The 27,792-nt window shown below is 35.0% G+C and overlaps 1 protein-coding gene across 2 annotated transcripts in view; it reads left to right on the top strand.

The window, feature by feature from the left end:
- The first annotated feature begins 829 nt into the window (after window positions 1-829).
- LOC149078205 (zwei Ig domain protein zig-8-like) overlaps window positions 830-27,792 on the top strand; it is a 416,653-nt gene continuing 389,690 nt past the window's right edge. For both annotated transcript variants that reach the window (XM_089241796.1, XM_089241795.1), the window contains exon 1: window positions 830-1,608. In XM_089241796.1, coding sequence (XP_089097922.1) covers window positions 1,407-1,608 — 202 coding nt within the window. In that variant the 5' untranslated portion in view covers window positions 830-1,406. The remainder of the gene's footprint in view (window positions 1,609-27,792) is intronic.

Below are 27,792 nucleotides of genomic sequence, written 5' to 3'. Positions count from 1 at the left end.
GTGGCGTTTACGCTGAACAAATTATCTTCGATTTCATCGGTTTCTTGCTATTTGCTTTTTTTCATGTTAAATTAGCATTATTCTAGATATACATTCGAATTAACGGTGCTAATATGGAACAAACAGTTATCGATTTTTTTCATATATGCTGCACCACATACGCTGCGAAATAAGTAATATGGATAAATAATTTTTATTTACTTATATCACAGGTATATTGCAGTTTCGAAATTGAGTACACTCTCAAATAATTGACAAAATCTCATTGAGTATGAAAATCAACATACGACGCAATTTCTTTTATAACATTATATTTGGTCTCTAAATTAAAATTATCAAGGTTAATCTCAAAATAATTCTTTGACAATTAGTTTATTCCCCTCAATTAAATAAAAGAGAAAAGAGGGAGCAACTATTTTAACATTTCAAGTTTTTTAACCAAGCAAACCAGGTATGTTTTCAGAAAAAATTAGTTACCTCTTTAATGAATTTTTTAGAACCTTTTTACTCATGATCGTTAATTACATTTTTTGGAATTTTTATTTTTTCCGACATTCATTTTTCTTGCGAACTACTACATAGATGGCAGGTTTGATGTCGGGAAGCGAATTTCTCTAATGAGGACCCAGGCGGTCAATTTCTATTTTCTTTTTTTTGCTAATTTTTTTTTCATTTTTTATTCTGGCCATACATTCGCATTATCTTCGAAGAAGAGAGAGATCTTCGCGCTCGGCAGTTACGCCATCATTGTGCAGTCACGTGGTTCAGCGCATTGGTGATAGCAGCGCCACCCGCCGGTGGATAACGACACTAAACCCGGAGCCCGAAACACAAAACACACAACAAGGATTTTCAAACGCTTTAGCCGCTCTCGTTCGAATTCATCTACTTCTTTTCTCTTTCCTCCTGTCTCTTTGGCTCTTGCATAAAACTTTTTTAGCTTTTGCTCCGATTCTCTCTCATCATACTTTTTTGGGGCAAAAACTTGGGCTTCACATTCGGGACAAGTTTTTTCTAGAATTTTTGTTTTTTTAATTTAATTTTTTTTTTAATTCACTGGAACATATTGTGTGAAAATCCGTGAACAGAGAATTATATAAAAAAATAAATAAAGTAAGGAGAAAAAATGGATGTTACATCATAACAGTACATCTTCGAAAGGAGAAACGTGTTTGGTGTTTTGTGTGTGTGTGTGTGTGTACTTTCATCGTACGCGTGAAATTCCCACGAGGTACTAAAATTGTACAGTTTTTCGTCAACAAATATGAAAATTTTCGTTGGCTGGTCGTATTTTGTGTTCGATAAAGCACTTTTCTGGTGCATCTGATAGACTTCGAAAAAATAAAGTTTACTTCATCGAATAAATTTGCTGTTGTTTCTCCCAGTTGAAAAAGAAAAAAAATTCGATGGATGAAGTGTCTGTTGCAAAAGTGCATAATAATACTAATCTTCAAAAGGATAACTTATTCAGCAGTGCTAACGGTTTACGTAGATACGGCATGAAAAACTCCTCCAAAATGAGCTATGGAATTCCAAAAAATATAAATATGCATCTTTTCCTGGGACTATTGTTGTGTGTGTTACATTTCGTGGACTCTGCCGGAGAAGGTGAGTACATGTATTCTAGCTTTGTTCGTGATTGAAAAGTTATTGAGCATAGGTTTTTTGTATCCTAATCTCTATACAGCTGTCAAACATATTAAAGAGCGTAAAACACTAATTTCAGATTATAAAAAAAAAGGCTTCATTAGAATTATAATTTCCACATTACCCCATTGACTTATATAATAGTTGTTAATTTGATTCAACTGCTGAACTTTATTTGTTCTTGTTCCACTGTTTACTCGCATGCTCAAATTTTATACATCTGGTATGTTCTTATCTGACATTGAATATTTTATTGGCTTTATTTCAGGCGTTAAATTCCTGAATAATTATATCCAAAAAGCATGTAGAATGAGGCATCTTTCATTGCAAAAAATAAGAAAATCATATTCATGCAAGTTTTCTTTTAAACGTGGTACTACAGTGTGTTTCACTTATAACGTTCCCCTTTTAAAACATTTTCTCTCTTAATACGAAATTTTCTTCGTGGTTCTAACTTTTTGCGTGCGCTGATAATACCTATCAAGAATTTAAAGCGTGTTTCTGCTTACGACGTTTTGTCATGATGAATATTTAAAAAAAAACGAAAAAATAAACCCGTTATAAGTGGGATCTGCTGTATTACCTGTAGGACGTCTTATATTGAATTTAGTCAATGTTAATTCAGTGATGAGCTATTATGTGTAATTTTTTTTTTTAAACAAATTTTTCAAACGCTTCCAAAATCTATTCGTTTTAGTAGTTAGTCTACTAAAATGAAGTTAGTCTCTGTGCGTTATTGATTATATTAAGATTATTTACCTTTGGAATTAAAATAAACTGCATAAATATACATAACTGATGCCAGTCAACACCAGCTAAAATATATGATCGTTTGCATCAATTTCGGTGGCAGTTGGAAGTATCTTTTCATCGTGGTTAACAATCCCATTAGTACGCGAGATTGGAATCGCGTTAAAAAAATAAGCAAATTCCGAAATTCTGGATTATTGTTTGGTGAGAGTTCTGAATGAGGTCCGAATGTCAATGGATTTCGATCGGCAAATGAGAATTTAATAAGAAAGAAGAAACACTAAAAATACAAGATACATAGATAGTTCTATAAATTCTTTTATATATAGCCTATTACATCACAATTTTTCAAAAAAAACTTGTGTTGAATTCGCAGTCACGTACATGTACTATAGAAATAACGAATGAAAATTTGATTAATAAAAATTAATTATATTTTGGATGAATAATGTACTTCTTGTTCAATGCAATATTTTCTGAATTTTTAGGATATGAAAACCATTAGGATAATTTATACAATAGCAGTTGTAGTTATACAATCCTCTAGATGGAAATGCAGTGGTTTCTCAACCTACTAACTACTACGTCATGAAAAAAATTGCCCATTCCTTCGCATTAACCGGCATGCAGCAATATTCGAGGGGTATCGTCTTTTTGAATGTTGGGGTCTGGTTCGTTCCTGGCATGCCGGGAAAAGTGAGGTTCGATAAAGATCGCAGAATGCATTCACCCAATTCAATAGCTTTTCAGAATAAAGTTAAAGAATTTTTAAAAATATGTTACTCGTTTTTTCTGATATGTCAAAAGCCGACTGGTCTACCTAGCTGTTTCTCGGCATATCAGGATAATGCGGGAAAATACGGTATATCTTCGAAAAAAAAATTCAAAATGATGGGGATCTTTTTAGTTTGTTCCGTACCCTCACACAATATTAGAACTTGCATAAAAATGCATTACTGGGTACGGGTAGAAAACGTTAGAATATACCGTATTACACTATACGATCTATATGTATACTAGGATAGTAGGAACTAGGATAGTTTTGCTTGCAATAAATAAAAAAGTAGTGTGTTCGCAGGTCCTGAAGTAGTGTGTATGCAAACATTGCCAGCTTCGATTTTTCCGATAAACTATAATTCATGAGCTTTCCATACGTTTAAAGATCGTAAGTCGATATTTTCTCGCTAGTTGAGGTATTTGCAGTGAATATGTTTTGCTCGAAATTTTAGCCAATATATTTTGCTCTTAACATATTACGGTCCCGTTCAGTGCACACAAGGAAAGATTGAGATTCGTTGCCCCTTTATAGTGGTCTAGGGCGCTCACCCGGCGAGTGAAGGACGGGGTTTCAATTCTCCACAAGGGCAGTTGAATTTTCTCTCTTTCCTAAATTCATCTTCGCATCAACCAGCTGTTGAAAACCTTCGTGTCGTAACATATTTCGAGCTAGCATATTTTACTCCTAACATATTGCTCACATTTTGAGCTAATGTATTTTTATCGTTTGCATTTTCAGCTCATATATATATTTTGCTTCCATTATTACCCCGAGTTTTTCGCTCGTAACTTGCATTACTAACGAGTCAAAACGCTCGTAACTCAAACTACCACTGCTTATACAAGTTAGACGCTGTTATGATATTTTTTTACACCGATACATCAATGAGTTTATTTATTTTAAATTATAGATTAACGCCGGATATATTTCAATCTATTGTGAATGTATAAATACTGTATGTACTGTATTGATTACCCATTTTATATTTTTTCCGATTTTTCTTTCAATTAAAGTGGAAAACTATTCTTTTAACGGAAATTTTTCCTTCGGGTTTTTTTTATATATTTCATTTATTTTTTTATTGAATATTTTGAATTTAATCATTTCCTTGTCGAGGAAAGTGAATGATCATGGTGCATTAGAGCAGTGCGACCACGTGGGAGTAGAAACAAGACGGAATAAAATGCTTGAGCGTCAAGCAAGAATAAGTATATTCAAGAAAAAAGCAACAACTTTTTTTTGTGCGTGTTTTTTAGAAACTAAGTGCTATTTCCAAGGCAAATTGTTTCGTAAGAAACCTCTTCGATATCGGGCACAAGGGAAAGGGGGAGTTACATCAACTCCCTCTCTCTTTTCTCTTTCCACAGAAAAGAGTTAGGTTCAATGCAATGGAAGGCTAAATTCTTTCTCTTTCAGGGAAATGAAGCAAAGAGTTTAAGGGTGGAGAAAGGAAATGCGCCGCTTTTCGCATGAAAGACATGGAAATTTGTCTTTTACACAAACAACGTAATAATTCTGGATTTCTCCTCTTTTTCCCTCTTTTATTTATTTATTTTGTTTGCTTGATACCTCTTCGATCTTTTTTTACCCTTTTAGTTGTGGAATCATTTGTAATGCGCGATTTCAATCACTTTGCGAGCGATTACTTTCTCGGCTATCTATCGGTAATGCTTATGTGATTTGCCTGGAGTTTCCTAAAGGAAACGTTCTGAAAAGCGGAACAAAGACACGTTAAGCAAATAGTAGAAAGTGGGTACATATATTATAGAAAAAAAAAAATAACGTTTAAGACTTTATACTGTCTGATGGAGTGATTAACGGCGTCTCATCCTTTAAATTCCGAGGAGAAACTTGGAAAAGAGAGTTTTTCAGAAGATTTTGAGCTGAAATGTCTCCTTTTGAAATAAGAAAAAAAATATTTTTCAACAAACCATTTGCTTTTTCTACGAATAAATATTACAATTTTAAATATGATTTTATATTGGAATCGTCAACATTTTATATTATCATTGGACATAAATTAATGTAATTTTAATCGAAAAGTGTATGAGAGTGTTCTTTAAGTTTTCCATATCCGTATTATTATTTGAACTTATCTTACATGATTCGATTCCATTGATATACTGTTTTTGTTACTGATCATAATTTCATATACAGTTTTTTTAAAACATAACCTATTAAAACTATTCAGCTCGCGTTTCAGGGATAGCGAATCCATTGAGTTTGATTCAAACATATTAATTGAACTCTTGAAATTGTTGACACTGTATTTCTTTTGCTCTAAGAACAGTGAACTGTGCTTATACATTGCTATAAAAATATTTCATGAAACGTATAGAGTTCAGGTTAAAAAAAAACACCAACGTGTAAAACTGTGCATACCGTATTTTTTGTTCCATCCTTTGCGATGCATACTTTTTAGAAAAACATAATTTTTGAGGGTTGCGTTGCTTACAGTGATTTGATACCTACTTTAAGCAAAGTTTCAAAACACACACGCACACACACACAGAGTTGCCATTTTGACTATGAACATTGAGGTAGTCCAACATCAACTGATTGAATTACATTTCATACATTCAGGATTTGTTAGCATGAAGGGAGATTTTTTTTGGCCTCAATGTTTACATCAAGAATATGATACATATTTCACAACTTGATATTTGTTTTAAAATTCCTCCCATTTTCAATATCCACATTCAGGGTTCGTCACATATAGTGATGAACTCTTAATATTGGAGATGTGCAATGGTATTCTGATTTGCGATTTTTTTTCCATTCCTGAAAACTACTCGTTACATAAAACTTGAAATCAACTTTCTCGTCTAAAATAATGAAAAAGTGATTTCAATTAGTGTGGTGCTATCACAACATTAATACTCCTAAAAAAATATAGAATGGTACCGTATAATACAATTGACTTGTTCAAAGCATCAAAGCTTTTCTTGTACGTATCGTGTTCGCTAGCCGGATATTTGCTAGCGAAGTGAAGTATTTTAACGAAATATTTTTCGTATCAACCGGAAAACGAAGCGCTCTTAACTAACATTGTAAATGTATTTCCTTTGATGTTCTTCAAATAAAAGCGGGAACAATCGTACGATTGAGTACTAACTAAAGTATTCAAATACATTTTAAGTATTTAAAATCTAAAAGTAAGTTTATAATGGTTATTCATTTTTATGTCATAGAAAATCCAAAATATTCAAAGCTATATCAATTTTTATTTACTTATCCGAACTATTAAAGTCGAAAATCGATCGATTTTTAATTAACTTCTACAGTTGGGCGAAAACTTGGATAACGTATTCTACGGTGCCTTGTATCCCGATCTAGGCAACTGGAATGACGTTAAGCTATCGGCGCACACCTACGGAGTATCTGCGGGGCGCCTAAACATTAACGAAGTGAACAGAACAATTAATATATAAATAAGTTCTCGAATGTGACCTTATTAACTCAAAACTGCAGAGCCTGCGTTTGCTGAGATAGCATTAAAGAACGTCTGAAAACGAGTTTATAATTCTTCGACTCGATCCATTCCGTGCTATGATTAGCATAGCAAAGTTATAACTAGCTGAGGCTCTTATAGCGGAATTATTAGAATACATACGTAAATTCTAGTTGTTAAAGGGTTGCTTCTTTATGGCATTTCGGCACATGATAAGTGTATGCCGCATTGCTGAAAGTTTGTGTGTATTCGAGTCTTAAAAGGGTGCTGTTTCCGGTTTCGTGCCTCCTCAAATGACAGCCTTAAAACAAATTCAATTCTGTCTGGTTAGTCATTCAGTAAGTCAGTCAGACGAAACGAGAAGTACTTAGAGAGCTTGTTAATGAAGTGGCAAACGAGAAAAATTCTTACGAGGGCAAGTTGTCTGCACTAGAAAATGATCTCTGAATGATTCACAAAATTCGCGTACATGTATTTATAGTTACTTTCATATGTACAGCGAAAACAAAATAATGGAGCAAATTAGCCTCGCTTTCTTTAAAAATCATTAAATCTTTTTTTTTTCTCTCGTTTGAATGTTCTGAAAGAAAAGCCGAGAGGATGTTTGCGTGATTGTGTTTTTTTTTCTTCTCGTTTTTTATGCGTTTGACTTCAGACAAATGGGAGTTGATTTTTTTTCTTACTGTTTCATGACCAATAAAAATTACATGGGGCTAAAAGAAGTGTTTTGATCAACTATTTTTTTGTCCTATAATTTCTTTCTTAAAAGTCATGAAACGAATCACGCGAATTGCTACAAATAATACGCGGTGAAATTACAAATATCCCTGTTTTTTTCGGTTTTGGGGTTTTCTCGAAATAAATCAAATATCTCATTGTTATTTCTGAAATAATGTCATTCGTAATAACGAATGAAATGATGATTATACGAATTTTATGTAAATAAGTATTATTCGAACTATTTATTACTGTACACAGCGATTAAGAATAAGTATTGTGTACTGGAAATGTCTTTGTAAATAAAAATAACATAATTAATTAAGGAAACAATATAAAGATAACTTTATATTATGTCCTTAACACACTATAGCCATCATTATTTAAATCTGCGAATCCTAAGAATTAGAAGACAAGTTTTTTTAAGCAACGTAGCGAAGACTTCGTAACTTTAGATCGGCAATGAATTGCTTCCATGAAATAATGAAATAAGCCCCTCTGTGGTACGTTTTTCACGTGTAGAAAAATTGGCTAATATTTATATTTATCTTTTCTTGATAATTAGGTCACCTTATGAAATTACTTTTGTGGATTTAAAATGTGATTTTATTGAAATTTTGTTATATACATTTAAAAATAGCCATATATTGGAACAAAAAGTTTTATTACTTGGCTAATTATCAAATGCTTGACTAGTAATGTTGGTAAAGTATTTACAAGGTATATCATAAAATTTGAGAATTATTTTTATTTACTACTACAATATCCTCGTCACCGTTTGTGACATTGTGTCCTTTCAGATATAATCTCTATTAATTAATATTATGCACAGTTTCATGCACGGCAACAGATATAGTAAAAACTGTATACTTTTAAATGTATGTAATGCATACTTTAAAAAAAAAATTATGACTTTTTTCAAACTATTTTCATAATTGAGAAGATATTGAAAATTAGTTATTGTATATATAGTAGAATAATCGAGAATAAGATTGATTCATTATCAATTAATTCCCTATTGATCAAGATACGAAAAAAAAAGATCTTTAAATAAATTCAAACATTGGAATTTTATCTTGAAATGCAATTGTATTAATTGAAATATGAAAATAGTTTTTGATTCAAACTGTTAATTTCATTGCGTATAGGAAATATATTTTTAATAATATATCTAGCGTCTCACTCGTCATATCCTAATTTGGTGTTCATGGTACGGCAACCATCGAGCTTGTATTACTGGAGGGAGCATAGTGCCGCCACGACGGCAGTAACATCAAATCCAAGAATATCACGTGACGTGTATAAGGGGTAGTGGTGCACGATCTTGGCTTCCTATGCGAAAAATCCCCTGCCTTTAAAAGGAACATTTAAAAATGTTCTATTCTTTTTTGTCCTTTAATTTTCTTTATCTCAAATTTTGTGGATATATTTTATACAATTTAACATTAACAAGCGCTTTTAGAGTTTTAATTGCAGGTTATTTGTTTTTCTTTTTTTCGAATTTTAACTTCAACAACATGCAACCTTTTTGAAAAATTACGAAAATTTAGCCATATTTTGCACCAAATTTTTTTAAAAATCCTTTTAATAAGAAATCTCGTTAAAACATGTAACACCTCGGTGCTGAGAGACGCACGAAGTTTCAAGACATTTGAAACAGTGGTGCTTGAAAAAAAAAACTTCCTTACCTGACAAAAAACACTTTCGAGAAAAGAGCATTTCAATGGAAAACATTATCATGCACACAATGTAGTTTGCATTGAAATATTTAAAAAATAATTTTAAGTGCAGGTAGAAAAAACTGTCGAACGTGGTTAGTCGCAGAAATTTTTATAGTAGGCTACTATTTAAAAATTTATAACTGTGTTTTTAGGAAAATTTGCGTTTTCAAATCCCTTAATACACAGTTCATGTCATTTTCTCATTGAAATGTACAGTTGAATCTTTGAAGACTGTAATTGTAAGACTGCTACTTCTAAAGATTAAAAACGATTTAATTATTTCTGTCAAGAATTCTGGAATCACCTGTTTCATTTGTTCCCGATTTATTTCTTCAATTAGTTCTGAAATAATTTTCATTAATTTTGGAATAACTCCTTTCATTAATTTTGGAATAATTCCTTTCATTAATTTTGGAATAATTCCTTTCATTAATTTTGGAATAATTCCTTTCATTAATTTTGGAATAATTCCTTTCATTAATTTTGGAATAATTACTTTCATTATCCCTGGAATAATTACTTTCATTATCTCTGGAATAATTACTTCCATTATCTCTGGAATAATTAATTTTGTTATCTCTGGAATAATTACTTTCATTATTTCTGAAATAATTACTTTCATTATTTCTGAAATAATTACTTTCATTATTTCTGAAATAATTACTTTCATTATTTCTGAAATAATTACTTTCATTAATTCTGGATTTATACTTATATTATTAGTTATGGAATTATCTCGCATTCAATGTTATTGTCTTTAATTGATTTTGGAATTATTGCTTTCACTAATCCTAGAATTCCTTTTATCAATTTCAGAAATTCATTCATTAATTTTCCGGAATTTTTTATTACATGAATTCCAGAAAAATGGTTGCGAAAAATCTTATAAAAATAAATAGTCCTTTCTCTCCTCATTTCCCTTTGAACTCCTATGGATGACATGAGAAAATAACGGGGATTGCGATGACATTAAATACGTCACGTGATCTTCCGATAAATGATGTTTCGGACACTCCGAGACTGCTGACGTCATGCTCGTTCAAGTAATATAAGCTCGATGATGGTAACTCAACATATTACAGTCATGATGCAGTAGTTAGTCTACAGTACTATTGATCAGATGACAGCACTACACACAACTAGCATCACACAGTAACAAACTTCACGTTAGGTTCACAACACGTACACGCACATTCCAGCATGTACCAATTCGTTAGAGATTCCACACAGGAATGTGGACGAGATGCATGTGTAGTTTAGTAGTCACGATGCAGTTATCCGTTTTTCCTCTTCAAAATTTCACAAAAAAAAGTTATATTACTATATAAATTGTTTTCTCTCTCTCAATTTTTTCCTTTTTTCTCTCATGTCACTTGGGGATAATCCAATACAGATACTGTATAACCATGCATCACACGTTAGCGATGAGAAAATGGATTTGGGGCCCACCTGAGACCGTTTAACATCGAACATTGGCCAGGCATCTCCAGCTACTCCAGTGAATTGACCGGCCAAAGCCCGAACCACTTCTGCAAATCGGACTTTGGACAGAACTCTCATTTCTCGAATTTATCGCACCTCGGGCTTCGGAAGCAACAAATACACGGTGGAGGGGGGGGGTGATTTGACGGACTTTGAACGTGAGGGGATTGTAGGAGCCGTGTCGCGGCCATCAGCGAAACTGACACATTTGTTAATGCACAAGACAAGCTGCAGTTAAAGTGCCCATGGCCTGAAATTTCGGACAAAAAACTGGATCCAACGTGTAACTTTTAGTCGTCACCTACAGGTGAATGTTAGGGTGGAACGGAGGGTCTCCTAAGTTGTAAGAGAAAAACGGTAAACTGCTGTACTGTTACAACAATTGCAGCACATATTAATGAAGGGTCGTTTCAAAGGATCTCTGAACGCACTGTTTGCCGTACAATATGGGATATGGAAGCGAAATTCTAACGAGGTGGTCAAAATAAAGTGGCCATTCAGTGTATAAATTTATTATTGGGGACAAGCAGTTAACACCGACAACTGAGCTCCATGATGGAAGGTACATTAGCTAAATCGGTTTCGTCACCCTTTCCATAAACCTTAACGTTCATAAGAAAGAACTTTCTTGAAAAAAATCGAAATATCGTTCACGTGCTGAGTACGCACTAAGACCAGACAAATCGCACACGAAATAGTGATTTTTGAAATGAAGAGCCATAGTTTAGGCGTATTTTATACAATTTCAAGGCATTTCAATTCATCTTCGAAATTCAAACTTCCATTTCCAAGACGGGGGGAAAATATATGAGGTCTTTCTTTCCTTTTTGCCCAAAGTGTATCACAAGTAGGAAGATGAAGGAGGATGTTGGTGGGAAACCAGCCACGGATCCATCCATGAATGGTGGAGGAAGAGGCAATGAAGTGTCATGGAATGACATTGGGCGCTGCTGGAAATAACGATGAGTTATCGGCGTGAAGAGTAATAAGCTCTGCCGGGAATCTCCACCAACAAAGCCAGTTACCCTATAAATCTAGACGCTTGGCATTCTATCTTTACTCTAATCCGCCAATCTTTTCGTCTGTGCTTCTTCAGCTATCAAACCGGCCTCGCGAAAACCCCCATGTAGATAGATAGCTTGTGTATTTTCTTTAATACTCTTTCAACACCAGTTCAATTCGGCGGGACAAGCTGGAATTTATTACGCAAACATTTTTTTCCAAAAAGCTGGATCATCCCGGACACGACGTAAAAGTATTTTTTTTAGGAATAAGGGAAATGAAAAATAAAAGGAACATAGACATTGAAAATGACAGCTGTAAATCTTATGAGAAGTGTTTGTCCATTACCGACAGTCGACAAAGAACTTAGACTTACCAAGAAAAGGGGGGAAAGTATACTCAACCATTTTTCAGAGACCATCTATGATTTTAAAGCACTAACAAAACACACACACATTAACCCTTCCTCTCTCTGGCAGAGCAGAATATACTCTTCCTGAAATGTCAGCTGGAGCAAAGTAAATGGGGATAGGAAATTTGTTTCATTGAAAAATCAGCTTTATAAAAGATTTGGGTTTGTTATTGGTGAAATATAACACTTTTAAAAAGGCGAGATATCTCGTCAATTCCGGTGAGAGGGTTGGTAAAATTTTCTTGGTCAATTCCAGTGATGCAGCACAAACTTCATGTAAAACCAATATTGATCAATCGTGATTGCTTGGACATAACATCGTTTATTTGACCAACGCTCGATTTCACGAACCGACACGTTCTTGTGAACTAGTCTTGAGGATTCAAACAATGTGGCATTTTTCGAAAATAGTTTCTCATTTGTGGACTTCTGATTTTTATCCGACCAATTTTACTTCTTTGAATAATTGTTCAAATCCGTTTCAGTTCATAAAACCAAGCATCGGCTGTAATTGCAATCGAGTCGTGAATCAGAGGTTGATTCCCATGTGCAGCAATACAGGCTTCCAATGTGGTAACTGTTGGGGATAAATCAACTTTTATTCTACTAACACTTTTATTAGTAGACTCTTGATCATCCGGCAGGCCCGTCATTTCAACTTTTTGCGGAGGGGGTATGCGATAATCAGCATGTGTTTGTGTGTGTATTTCACGTTGTTTGCCCATTTCTATTTCATTTTTAACGCCTCGGGCCGAATGACGGGACTGAATCTGGCGCTTTTTCTTAGACAAAAACATGTGATTGAATGTGCATGCGCAGATTATATTATTTAAATGGGCTTTCTCAACTAACTTCCAATAATCCGGCATACCCTGGTCTAACTTGTGCCGGGTTAGTCACAGTCTACTATACATACATTATTGATAAATTTAAGGGATTATTAAATGCCAGATAAATTCCAGAAAGAACATCAGCATAGCATGTCTTGTCTGCTTCAAGAGTCTCGACTAAATGCGAAGTTAGAGGCACACAAAATATATTACTACCATTCAGTGACAAACATGATCGCTCAACACGCCATTTGCTGCTCATACTCTGACATACAGAGCCTAGATCTCGAGGGTGAGAACCACCATTGACATCCTTTTGTGCCACTTTCGATATTTCTCACTCAATGTGTATGAGGGGGTTCAACGAAAGGACAAACAAATTTCATGGAATCGGATAACATTATTCCGCTTCAGGTCTGCTGTGTGAAGAATAATTGCTCCACGCGTATACGAAACTCGGTCATCAGTTGGGAAGCTTATTTTCAAAAAGGTACACTCCACATGGGAAAATTTCGTTCATTAATTAATGAAATCATAAAAAAATGGAAAGGGTGGGGTGTGTGTCACCATTTTGTGGGAAAAATGTCAATTTTTATAGTCTCCCATAAGGAACTTTAGTTCCGCAGGAACATATGAATGAGTTGCATGTGCGGTTTAGTAGTAGTAGAGACCCCCCCCCCCCTCCCATACGCGATCTATAGATCTTATTCTTGTAAAATATTTTGAAAAAAAAAAAATTCTTGGAAAAAAAAATAAATTCAGTTTTTGTCGATAGGAAGCGTGGCGCAAAAGCAAATCACTTTAAATACTTCAAATCAGAATCATGCGGAGTAGGCGATTTACAGGTAATTTTCGAATTTTCCTGTTAATGGCGGTTACATAACATTTTTATTGTGATGTTGATGCTGGTGGATAAAGTACTATTGCCGAAGTGGCTTTACCTCAGCCATGAGTAGCCGGCTGAAAATTTGAGAAATTTTCATATACAGAAGGGATTGAAGGGTTCAAAAATTAAGGGATTTGCTTTCACGCAGTACTCTCTATCGACGAATTTTCGAACTATATTTTTCCTTTGACAAAAAAAATAATCATCGTCAGAATAACTTTTCCGTAAACCGCATTGGATTATACCAATTCCTTCATTTTCTATGAATTTTTAAGCTATTTAAGAATTTATGGGATACCGCATTTTTTGTCTACATTCTCTACATTTGATCAACTTTGATCAACTATCATACAAACAATAGAATGACGTCTTAGTTTCTGGGTTTTTCGGGTTTAGAATCGCAGGTAAAAGACTTCTTCCATTAAACAGAAATGCTAGAGTTAGAGAGATTCCCATTAGAGTAATTTACAGTTGTCATATCCGCGAAAGATTATACCTTCGAAACTTTATTAAAGAGAGAGTTGATTGTTCAAAGCCAATTCGTATGATTATTCGAGACAGTAATGAATAAATCTATTTATTCATCGGTGCTTTCTGTTTTACGAAAATTGTAATAGTCTTTGTAATTGTAAATAGCCCTGGGAATCGAGTGATTCTAATTACGGGACTGATCGAATCTATATTTACGGCTTCAGACAAATACTATCACAGCAAACGTACCTACCTACGCACAACGGAAATAAGCCAGTTAATTATCCGCGAAATAATTTGGGGTAGAAGCTCCCACGAAAATCGCTCACCGTTATTCAGGTGGAAGTGTGGGGGGGGGGAGAATGAGGCAAAATGTCGGCTGTAGCTCACCCTTTCACTCTCTCATGTACGTCCACGAGAGTTCTTGGCATCGATCAAATAATTTTCTCCCGATGTCATATTAAAAGTAGCCCCTGTCCACCCTTTTCAACGGATCCCAACGCAGCCGAAACCGTCTACGGCTGCAGAAGTATAATTAGACATGTCCTTTAATTTATTAATATTAATGAAGTAATGCATCTTATATCTGTCTAGGGCTACCCACAAAATTAGCTTCATGACTAGGAGGAGGAGGAGTGAGAAAAGGGTTTCCCTACATTGCCTTTTCCTAGGAAAGGTTTTCCCCCGCTTTCTATCTCTCTATAATCGCGGTCATAATTTATGTGTATGTATGTGAGGGTCTTTTTTGAAGTATTCAACTATGGCAATATTTCGAGGTGAGGATGGTTTCCCTGCTCTCCTACCTTTCCTTGCTGTACGTACCGGGTTGAGACTCGTCGTTGCTAGGGTGGGGCCTTCGAGAACGATGAAGCTGCCCGATTTGTGATGATAACTCGTACCTGCTCTCACATGAACAAATGCAGGAGATCCGTTATATCCTTCTCATCATCATAAATATATGACTCGGAGATATTCTAGGGATTACTCATATTTATCAGAAATGAAATCGTATACTTCAATTGACAAATAAAATCCATGAAATAAATCAGTTATTTTCTGAAAAGTTCTGTTAAGCTCTGAAACTGGGTAGTGGTACATTACTTCGGAATCGATTTTTTAAAATTTGCTTTCAGATTTATAATATTTTTTTTCGGTCGGTGAGGTAATAATTTTTAATCAACATGTAATAATCGATCTGGTCATTAGAATAGCGCGTTGCAATGAAATAGTGTTTCAGAGGTCCATGATCAGAAGGCTATTAGAATAGTTCAGTGTGATGAAATAATGTTTCAGAAGTCATTATATTCGAAACAGGAGTCCTCGACGCATAACCCGCGGGCCACACGTGGCCCTCGAAGATTTCCTGCCAACGAGCATATAATATTACAGAAATGCTGAAAAAAAAAACCTTGATTAAATGAATAACTTAAGAATTAATAAGGGGAAATAATTTCAAGAAGTGATGGAAATCCATAATTACTGGAAAAAATGTATGAATTCAATAATTGATGAAAATTCATCATAAAAAAAACAAATTCAAGATATTTAAGAGAAAATCCTAAAGAAAGACAATTGAATCGCATAGTTACAAATGAAATAGTGTTCGTGATGGTTTACGTTCAGGGGATTCGTGAATGACAGCATTCAATACACTTTTATACTCATTGAGAATTATTGTTTTTTTGAAGGAAAGTATATAGTTTCCCTATATTGATGCAATGGATAATTTGAAGTTTGGATGATTCGGAATATTTTGCCGTCCCCTTTCAGCTTCGAACTAACCAAGTTCGACTGTACATACACACACACACACACACACAACACGTTTCTGCATGTACCAATTCGTTAGAAATTTCACACAGGAATGCTTACTTGAGTGCATGCAGCAATAGTAGCTTATTTTGATAAAAAATTATGCTTATACATAATTGGATATTTATTTCCTTCAGAAAATTTTAATAAAACTGTTTTTGTTGGTTTTTGATGTTATAAAACATGAAATACTAAAAATAGGGAGAACTCAACAGCCGATATTATTTTTAAAAACAATATGGGAAGAAGAGAGAGACTTTGGAAAATTTTCTTTTTCATATTTCGCGTTAGGCTAGACTGTATTTTCTTCATCATTTCACTAAATTCCAAATTGTATTTACAAAAAAAAAAATGTAATTTTTTTACCACAACCATTTGTTAAAATTTCTGAAACTGACTCCAGCAAAAATTTGAAAACTTCGCATGATTCGACCCTCAATTCTGAATATTGTCATAACTGGCGTAAATTCTAGTAAACATATTATAAACTTTCTGTCTAGATTTTATTTACATAATGAAAGTTAATTTTTTTTAATACCTATGTCCTCTATGCAACGATAGGTTTCGATATTAAAATATTTTCTCCTTCAATATTTTGGCACTCGTAACAAACACAGATGCTTCAAAACAATAACGATCTTTCCATGGATTTGTCCGCAGCAGAATACACTCGAAACAAACAAAAAGACAAATGATAATACAATACGAAAAAAAATGCCAGCTCTATCGATTTTATTCGTAATTTTACGATTTTATTCGTAATTTTTTACGATTTTATTCGTAATATTTTTACGATTTTATTCGTAATTTTACGATTTTATTTCTTCGCTTTGGATTTTATTCTCATTACTCTTATAATATCACTTTATTTTAAACTTAACAAGAAGCTAGTATTTATAATTTACATACAGGGTGCCCCATAAAGTTGTAAATAGTTTGGAAATTCATAATAATTGAAGGTATTGTTATATTGTGGTTTGCGAAAAAGAGTTATTATCACGAAGGAGTTTTTTGTGGTACATAAAAAAGACAATAGTTCAAGTTTTTTGTCGATGGTGGACGCTCCACAAAAGAAAATCACTGGAAATATGCAAATCAGAGTTATATAAAATACAGTTTATTCTGAATTTTCCGGTTACTGGCACTTACGTAAAGTTTTAACTGTGATGTTCTCACTGGGAGATGCAGCACTGTTGTAGAAGTTGTTCTACCTCAGCAACTAATTTCCAGCTGAAGCTTTAAGATCGTTTTCGACACGGAATAGATTGAAGAAAGGTTCAGATACAATCACTTCTGTTGGACAGGTGTGCAGCGTCCTCTCTCGACGAACATTTGCAACGTGTTTTCTATTCAATCCGCATTCCTAGATACCAATCCCTTCAATATTTATGAATTGTTAAAATATTTACGAATTAATTGGTAACTATTTATTAATTATGTATATATATATATATATATATATATATATATATATATATATATATATATATATACCGTTTTTAGTGTATTTTCAAAAGCCACGGGGGTACCCAGGGGCCCCCGGCCCCTCCCTCCCCAAATGACGGGCCTGGTATTGAAAGAGGTTTTATAAATATCAAAGCAATTATAATATAAATAATATCAATTAGAAAGCTGTCGCTCTGTCTCTCCTGATGTCAAAAATAAAAAACCCATTTTTTAAGTGCAATATTCACAGCGGTAATTCAAAAGACGCGGATATTCGGGAAAAAAACAGTGCTGAATGCGGATAAAACGGGTTCTCCGCATTTAGTGCTGTTTTTTCCCAACTTTTCTCCGTTGTTCGAATTCGAATATCTCAGTGAATTGCACTTAGAAACATCGATTTTTTGGCAACAAGAGAGACAGCTTTCTATCTGGGTTTTGGAACACACGGAAAATGCATAAAAAGTTTTTTTTTTATTTTCCAACCATACAACCTTATGCAACACAAAGGCCGTATTTGGGTTCGTTATTGGAACATGTTATTTGAAAACTTTTTTTCTAATTGGAACTATTCCTCTAGGACCAACGGCTCGTGAGTAAAATGCCATACCTCCTGTTTGCGTTTGCTATGCACCCTGTATATACACACGCAGTAGAAACTCTCGATAACGGACACCCACAGGACCAAAACATTTTTCAGCTAATGGGGAGATACGATGTACAGCATAACCTCGTTTATGCGACTTTCACATTTACACGACGTCTTGCTCCGGTCGCAATTAGCTATCGCAATAAACGTTTATGTTAAAATGCACATGGTACTGTGTGTATGAGTGCGTAAAAGTTAACACCTGTGCGGTGGTTATGCATTTATATCCCTATCTTGGGACAGAGTGGGAGCCATGTTCTGGTTTGGTGGTGGTTATGCATAATCACCAGTTATCTAAATAAAGAAAGTGATTTGAAATTTAACTGCATTCATCACTTTCACCTGCAATTATGCATAGTTCCTAAATAAAAATGGAAAGTATGATAAGTGCATTGAAGAATTTATAACCTTTCTTCTCTTCAGTAAACCAATTAAATATTTTTACCCGTACATTTGTATTTTGGAATAGAAATTGAATTAAATTAAAATAGGTGTGAAGAAGATAAAAATAATTTGCATAAGCTCAGCCGCCTCGTTGGGCATTTTTCCTGTTGATGCGTTGTATTTGTATTTATATTTATATAACAACATTATCAATCTTGTAATGTTGGCTTTTTTCACACGTATCAACATGTGCAAACAAAACTAACATTACCATTCGGAATTACCATCATGGACCAACGTTCCGTTATTCAAGTAATTGATTGCCGGATTATCATATTTTCCAATACAAGATTTCGATTATACATAATCACCGTTGAATATGATAAATTCACGATTAGTAAAACAAAATTAATAAATTAGAGTTTTGAAAAAAGAGTTTTCCCGATTTTACTGTCCGCTATCGAGAGTGTCTACTAACGAGGAGTAAAATACATTAAAGCCCTATTACACGGGACCGGGGATCAGAAAAGTGTCCGCTAACGGGAGGTGTCCGTTAACGGGGAGTGTCCGTCGGAAAGGTTTCACTGTATACATATATATATATGTATATATGCCCCCCCCCCTCCAGTCTTCAGCCTTTCTTGACTATCTCAAACTTTGGGGAGGGGCATCTGTGATGAAATTTAAACATCCGCATGCATGTTATGTTTATTGTGGTTTATTAATTTAATTCAGTTGTTCATAGATTTAAATGTTTTTCTTCAATAATCTCTTTAAATAAGTCTCTTTTAATAAATTCATACCAGACACAGATGCTAAATTCATACCAGACACAGATGCTTCAAAATCGATAATAATTTTCCATTTCTATCTTTTCTACGGCGACAAAATGCACTCGAAACAAACGCTAAGAACAACGATATTAATCAATACGAAAGAAAAAAATCCCAGAGCTATCGTTTTTATTCGTGACTTTGGGATTTTTTTGTTTTTTTTATTCACTCCACGATGAAACAAACAGGAAATTCTCAAAGAAAATAACGATAGTTTTCAGCTATTCCACAGAATACTGTACAACATTCCCTACAATAAAGATGTACTTACATCTCGATACCAATAAATGTGTTAGAGAGAGAGCTGTTATATATACGATTTGGTATTCTCTAAACGAAGAGCAGCCAAAAAACAGGAAACGCCTTGGAATCAAGTGTTGCGGAAACGGAAAATTTCTGTATATGAGACTTGTTTGCTACCGTGTGTATCATTTACAGCCTTGTAAGAATCATCATCATCAGATTCTGTTCCCGTGGAATCGTCCGCTGCTATCGAGAATCGTGACATAAAATTTTAAATCTCGCCCTGTGTGTTTATGGTACTCCTTTCCATTTATTTTTGCTATTTTCTTTTACCGCCAACTAAGGTTTTTTAGCCAGGTTTCTAGGAGGAAAAGAGCAGTAAAACGTGATCAAAAATTCAATGGCTCGCCGGCTTTATGCGTTTCTACCTCCTTTTTTTCTGTGTCCTGTCGTGGTTATTTTCTCCAAATGCGGAATCTTTCGGTGAGGTTTCACTCTTGAGTTCACTAATAAAACTCAACGGACACACGTACAAAACGTAGAATAAAATTGCGTTAGGAGGAGAAGAAGTAGGAGAATAAAAGTAATATGAGGGAGATGAGAAATGTCATCAAGGCGTTTCTGAGGAAGTCCATGTCATAATTCATTGCTCTGATGTCGCTAATCGAGTAATTGCACTTCGTGTCAATTAGATAATTGAAGGAGACGGTGGAAAAAGGGGGAGGTGCTCCCTCTTCCTCTAGAAACAAGAGGCTAAACCCCCAAAGGAAAAGAAGCTGTTTTTAACAGGCGTTGGTTCTGACGTTTCCTACAGATTTATGGTGAGTGCAGCACTAATAGGTTCTGGAAATTCGAATAAAGCTCCCGTCATTTTTTATAATACTTTTTCTTGGGGGCTCATCAGTGGAACAAAAAAGGAAAAAGATGTAATGATATAATGTAATAGGAACAATCTAGAATTTTATTTCTTTTTCAGTCATTATTTTCAGGTGACTTTTCGCTTTTCCTGGGGAATGAAATTATCATTTTTACATTCCTATGAGTTGGAAATTACTCTTAGAATTGCCATATTCTCCTGCGATACATTCAACTAAACGTACCGAAAGAGGATATTTAAGTTTAGAAAAATACATTTTAATACATTTGTCTTCAAAGAAGAAATAAATATATACAGTAAACTGGTAGTTATGCGGCAATGAAGACTAAGAAAGAAAAATCAGCATTTGCCTCCATTAGGACTTGGATCACAACCCTCTCGCGTCCGGGTGAGTGCGCTACCGCTACACAAATGAGCAAATGAAGCCATGAGAAATTTCTTCCTTGAGCGTATACGCTGAACAGTACTGAGCGATGGGTACATCTATAGTCATCTGATAGTCATAATCTCTGCATGAAAACAGATTTCCTGCATATCTTGTATTAACAAATGGAGAGGACAACTTTCTATACATCACCATCTGGTGCCATTGCGTTACCGTTCATCGGTAGCGTTCAAGGTATACGCTCCTAGGAAGAAATTTCCCGCTGCTTCTATAGCGTAGTGATAGTGCACTCGCACAACCCACATGTGAGAGGGCTGTGGTTCCAGTCCCATTGAAGGAATATAAGAATTTTAGTTCCTCAGTCAACCATCTCTGGATAACCACCAGTTTCTTGCATATCTGGTATTAACAAGTAGGGAGGGAGGACATCTTATTCCACATCAAAGTAATCTTGGAGTACTTTTTATATTTGATATTTAATACTATAATAATGGGGTTTATATTGACATGGCTATCAGCATCAGCGTTCGCGCTGGTTCGAAATTGAGATATTAACAGCATATTCGATATTCGCATTAATTCGCATATTCGATTGAGATATTAACAGATACAAATACAAAGGCCACAACAGACAAAATTCCCAACGGGGTGACTGAAAAAAGACGCCCATAAAAATAGGGGTGTCGAATATACCTCTAAACTGTATCAAAAATACAGCAACCCAAAAAGAGCAATAAAAACCAATAACTACGTAAAAACTGAAATATAATGTTCGTAAAAAATTATGGTTGTCTTATCTGACTATGGACAGCTTCTCGATTTATCCCAATATGTTTATTGTATTTCTTTTAAACGTGTCAATTGTGTTAGAATTCACGACCCCGGAGGTAACTAATTCCATTTGTTCACACCCCTATTACAGAAAAACTCCCTGCGACAACATAACCTAGAATTGTATCTTACCAATCGATACTGGTGTCCCCTTGTCAAAGCAGTCGATTGACAGCGTATTAATAATTCATGGACTTCCTTGAGAGACTCCACTTATATGACACCTGTCCAATCAGAGAATTCACCGTTCCCCATAACCCGTTGTGACCTATCTCTTAACCACGATTCTACAATTCAGCAAGTTTCCCCCAATCCCATTCTCGTGTAAACGACTCAAGCTTGCCATGTTGGACCCGATCGAATGCCATCTGGAAATCAAGATAAACGTACCCAAAGCCTTAGTCACGTGATCATAGAAGCAAATGAGGTTTGCTACACATGACTTCCCTTTTCTGAATCCATGCTGATTAACCGACAATAAGTTATTCTCTTCTATCCCTCTTCTCCAATTGCCTTTTGATAATAATTTCCAAAATTCTCGAGAGGGAGCTCGTCGAACTCACTGGGCGATAATTGGGCATGGCTTCTCTACTAACCGTTTTGAATATCGGAGCTACATCAGCAAGCTTCCAGTCGTATGGAACGGTACTCTCAGCAACACGACATACATCGAGTTATATTCAACGGGACATATAGCGAATTATTTCTTATCAGCACAAATACTTGTAATTCCTGTAACAGCAAGTTGCCATTTTCACTTCAAAATGGCAACTTGAAAGACAGATGATGGCACCAGTATAAAAGAAATAAGCTCTGACAACATAAAATACGCCAGGACCACATCCTCACACGTGCACACACTCATGCACGGTTAACGAGTATTTGCAGTGTTCTCACTCGCTAAATGTGGATGATATCGCTTTCTCGTAGGTATTGGAGCTGATCGGGAGAATGGTAAAAGCTATGGGTGTAATTTAAGGGACTATGAGCTGAGGAAGGCCGAGAACAAAGTATTTCGTAAATGAGGAGGGGGGGGGGCGTAAGAGAAATAAGTTTGGAAAACTAATTTAGACAAATAGTGTTTTATGGGTAGAAGAAGTGCGTGCGTGTGTGTGTGTCTGTGGAAGGAGCTCCATGGTTTTTACACTGTGCAATCCTGAACACGAAGAAGATTGTGGTAAATATGATATAATATGCAGGTTTTCAAAAATACAATTTCCCGATAAGCTAGTTTTAAGAGGAATATTTCTTAAGCGTTAATCTTCATTATTTTCTATTTTTATCTTGTACGTTAAAGGGAAGTAAAAAAAAAAATCTGCTATTATTTCTGAGAAATCCAATGATGATGACGACTAACTTTTATCGGTGCTGGCTCGGGGGCCTTTTCAGTAGAGGAAGTGGTCATTTCACCTTTAACAACTAGTTGCGGTTGCAGAAAAAAAAGCAAAACCGGGAAATTATGGTCTGCAAAAATAATAAGGCAACGTCACGAGAAAAAACTTGCAGTTCTTCCTTGATTTGGCCTCATGCCAAATACAGTAATAATAAAATAAATCCTACTTTCGAATCGTCCATTGTTATAATTGTAAGGATAGATAAATCCATCATTTCGTAGCACGTGTATTTTTTTTTATATAAAGATAAGATCATTCCCTAAGTATTATTTCTGAGAGAGAGAGTTCGTGTTTAATCCTATTCAAAGAATGCAACATCAAGATGTCAAATTACTCAGGATCTCCAAGAACTAAGAGAACAATTGAGAATTATACTCGTGATTATAAAGAGAGAAATCATCCCCTTCACCAAGCTGCATTTGGCCATACATGGTTTTACGTTAATAATTATCAATCATAGTTATCATTTTTTGACTAAATTCTATTTCAATTTACTTCTAAAGTATACTTTTGTACTATACAGGGTGTCGCCTTGTTTTGGCGACAAACTCAGAGGGGTGATGTTAGGCATCAAGAAGAACAAAAATTGCCATAGAACATGGGATCGCAAACCACGTTTAGTCGGTGAAAACCGTAAAAATACTTAGCAAGGGTGTGACTTCCAGTCGGACAAAAAGACCAAAAATAAGTAGGAAGAAAACATTTATTTGTCAGCATGATTGCAACACAGCCTGTGATGGCAACAACCCTTGTAATCATTTCTTTTCGTGTACTTTCTGACATTGAACTGTGGTGTGCACATGCTGAATTATAATCACGCTGTAAAGAAAATGTTTTTTTTTCTTATTTATTTCACTCACTTTTTTGTACTTATCACTTGTACTTTATTTGTACACCACCAGGCTGTGTTGTAATCATGCTGTCAAATTAATGTTTTCTCTACTTATTATTGGCTTTCTTTTCCCCACTCGACATCACACCCTTCATAAGTATTTTTGCGATTTTCACCGACTAAACGTGGTTTGCGATGAAATGTTCTATGGCAATTTTTGTTCTTCTTGATCCCCTCTGAGTTTGTTACCACTTAAGTATATAAGCTCCTGCATATAAGCAACGACATCAACATTCTTTCTTCATGTTTTAAACTATGAATAAAAATAATTGCAAATTTGTTTGAATCAAAAGTTTAAAACTTACAAAAACATGAAATTTCCATCAACTGACATTTTCACTTCCAATATGAGAGGCAGAGAGAGATGGCAGCACTTCTCGAGCACAAAACATGAATAATTGGGACAGCATAAATACCTCAGCGTAATGTTTTTTTAAAACATGTGGTCCGTGTGGATTGGAGGCTGGAAATCGATCCTCACCAAGGGTTTCAGCGAAGCATTTTCCTTCACTACATGGGGTCCGTAAAATCAAAAATGTTGTCAAGTACTACCTTTGGGACTCACATATTCACACCCGGCAATTTCGGGCATGCACTAAATCAGTGTTTCTCCAAGTGGCTCCTAGTGGCGTCGCGTCGAGCTGGAGATATTGATTTGTGCGCCTATTTATAGGTGACACCCTTTGAAGTGGTTCTTTTGTATAAGAAATTATCTACTGTACTATTCTGGGAAGCCGCTGGGGAACCATGGATTGAACAACGGAGCCACGTTCTACAAAAGTTTGAGAACCACTGCACTGAATCGTTAGAGATTCCCCAGAGACGTTTATGGTTTAATAAGAACAGTTGAAATAGTTTTTTTTACCTATGGTAGGACGACAAATTTCTTGTCGCTTTCTAGTTCGTTTCTATCGCGTTTCTCCCACAAAATTCTTTGAATTGCAGCTCGTCAGTTGAGGAAAAGTTTGCCGTTTTTTGTATATTCACGCTTAAAGTTGAAAATAAGATTTATTGCATGTTTGATGTTACATAATTGCATTTCTGGCTCCTTTATATGACCGAAATACGACACATTCCATATTTTTCAGTCTATTTGCTCTTCCCGATACCCTTATTTAGGTATGTTCCTTTTTTTTTTTTTTTTTTTTTTTTTTGAGTTTTTCAACAAAGCTTACTTCAATTCATAATCTTCACTAGAATTTTGAGGATGAAGATAATTTGCATAATTGATGAATTGTGTTACAATGAATATGGCAAAAGATTCAACTCAAGTATCAGCCATGTGCAGTGTTTTTTTCTGTGTTTTGAGCTATATTCTAAATTTCTTCATACCTGCTATTTCTTACCAAGGCTATTTATAAGCATTATATGGGCAATCTCCCCGGCAATAATAAACATATTTGGCGAGTACTGGTGATGTCCCATATCTATCATTCCTTTTTCGTGTTATAGGTCGCTCATACTTTGAAAAATCGATGGCGGCACTTTAATTCGTGCATGCACACTTTCGGCACAATGTATTCGGAAGAAAATTGCCCATGGAGATAGACCGGGATTGTGCTTGGTTTGAAAGAGAGAAAGTAGCTTTAAATCATGCGCCATTCAAAAATGCTTAAAACGTTCTGAATGACTAAGTATATCCCCAAAGTAGGTATTGCTCCTATCTATTTTTTTTTTTGCCGAAGCTAAATTAGTTGTTTTGTACACAGATAATAATAGGCGCACATTATTTTTGTACACAGATTTTGTACGCAGATAAATCATAGATGAATCGGTAGAAAATGAAACATGATCGAAATAGCATTTTCTCCTGACAAGCCCGCTTCCTGAAAATGAACGTAATTACTATATAGGAGAATTTGCGAAGAATCAAACAGGCATACATAGTTTGCCATGTCAATAATGTCAATATTAAATAGACAGAGAACGTTCGTATATCCGAAGGGAATACGCCGTTACGTTTCAAAAAGTGAAACGCATCGAAGAGGAAAGATAAAAATCTAGAAGCATGATGGGGGGGGGGGAGATGTAGCTGCACTATCTAGCGCTATTAGACGAGAAACTTTCATAAAAGTTACGAGCTATAGAAACACGGATGCTTGCTTATTAATTGCGATACTCCCGAGTCGTCGATATCTTTATCACAGACTAAAATGGTTGCGACAGCGTTGTTTATAGAAACGGTCAATGGAGCATCTTTTCCATTTTCTATGTATTTATTTTTATTTTTTCGTTATGTTTCAATCAATGTGAGAAAAGATCAAAGCTGAGTTGTGTACTGACGAGCAATGGAAAACTCTCACCTGCAAAGAGAGAGAGAGAAGAAACTCTCTCTCTCTCTCTCAATAACATTGCTAGATATGTGTGTTGTGTATCCATTAGAGATCAGGTCACACGTGGGAGGACACAGTCATTGATCTCCCCTGAAGCGATCTCACAGCCCTGATGGCAGTTCCAGATTCCACCTTTTTCTGTTTGGGTATTTATTTATTTTTTTCTATCTGTGGATTTCACCTGAAGCATCGAACTTGTCTTTTTTTCCCCTATATATATATATATATATATATATATATATATATATATATATATATATATATATCCTGGCTTTCGCTTATACTTCACACCAGGTTTATTTCTTTCCCAAGACTTCTCTACAGCCTTTCTTTTCTCCACATTGATGAAGAAAAGCATGTAAAAAATATTTTTTCACTTGTCCGCAGGAATGCAAGCGGACGGTCGGGAATAAAAAAAAGGGACATTTACGTCGGGGTCAGTTGGGTATTATTCTTGAGACGACGTTGTTCTCCGTGGTATTAGCTTTTTAAATTGCGCTACATAGCAGATGTTGTGTTTGTAAATATGTATTAGGTTCGTATCATGTTATTATTAGAATTGTTTTTCTCTCATGGACAATACGTTATGTAGGAATCTGAAAAGAATGGGGGGGGGGGAAAGAATTTGAATTCAGTTGTGTATTGCTGAATCATGTATCGGGAATATATCAAATTGAAAAAAAGAAATTTCCAAAACATAAGAATGTGAGAGGAAAAAGAATTTCAGAGAAAATATTGATTTGCGCATGTTTCTGAAATCCATTCCGGAATTTTCATGTCCTGATATTTATTATTCTATTAAGCTTTAGTTTTTGATGTTCTATATCTCAGTGGTTCCCAAAATAACTTCAGTCTTGGACCGTCATGAAACCTTGGTGTCTGCCATGAACTCCCATTAATAGTAGCAGTTATATTTGTCAACAAGAATGTTTTCGAACGGTAAAGGATATTTTATATAGTGCTAGGAATTGTGAGGCGATAGCAATGCAATCTACTAAACTGCAAAAGAACTGGATCAACCCTATATATCCCTATCGACAACTGTCGCCACAATAACAATAATTTTTGTCAAATCATGACAATATTATTGCTGCAGTCTACCAACGCTGTAGCTGCGCTTTTGCGCGTAAGTTTAATTAAAGCTTTCCTTTTTAAGCAATTTATTTATATTAGCTATTTATTTTTCAACGTAATATTGATTTATTTTATAATTGCACAATTGGGCCATGGACCCTCGGGGGTCCAGGCACCCCAATTCGGAACACACTATCCCATATAGTACCACAATTTTTCCTGAGATGTATTTGATTTTCATACCATACCATTCTTCTTGAATCTTGAGTGATCCGTGCATTATAGAGAATATAAATGTCGTGTAAATATGATGGAGTAATTAAGGGGAAAAATCCGCACTTTATCAGGCACTAGTTTCTCAAATTCACTAGGTAATACCTTGCCTAACATTATTTTCGGTGCTATATTGATTATATATTAGTTTACCATTCCAGTCTTATATGGATCAGCGTGGTCCAACCCTCCTGGGTAAATGGCTTACATCCCATAAGGGAC

The sequence above is a fragment of the Pholcus phalangioides genome, unplaced genomic scaffold (genome assembly GCF_987345545.1).
Source record: "Pholcus phalangioides strain wild (caught in Gottingen) unplaced genomic scaffold, Ppha-v1.0 ptg000014l_1, whole genome shotgun sequence".
In the NCBI taxonomy this organism is placed as follows: Eukaryota; Metazoa; Arthropoda; class Arachnida; order Araneae; family Pholcidae; genus Pholcus; species Pholcus phalangioides.
Note: the sequence above shows the minus strand (reverse complement) of the source record. Positions and strands in the feature narration are given on the sequence as shown.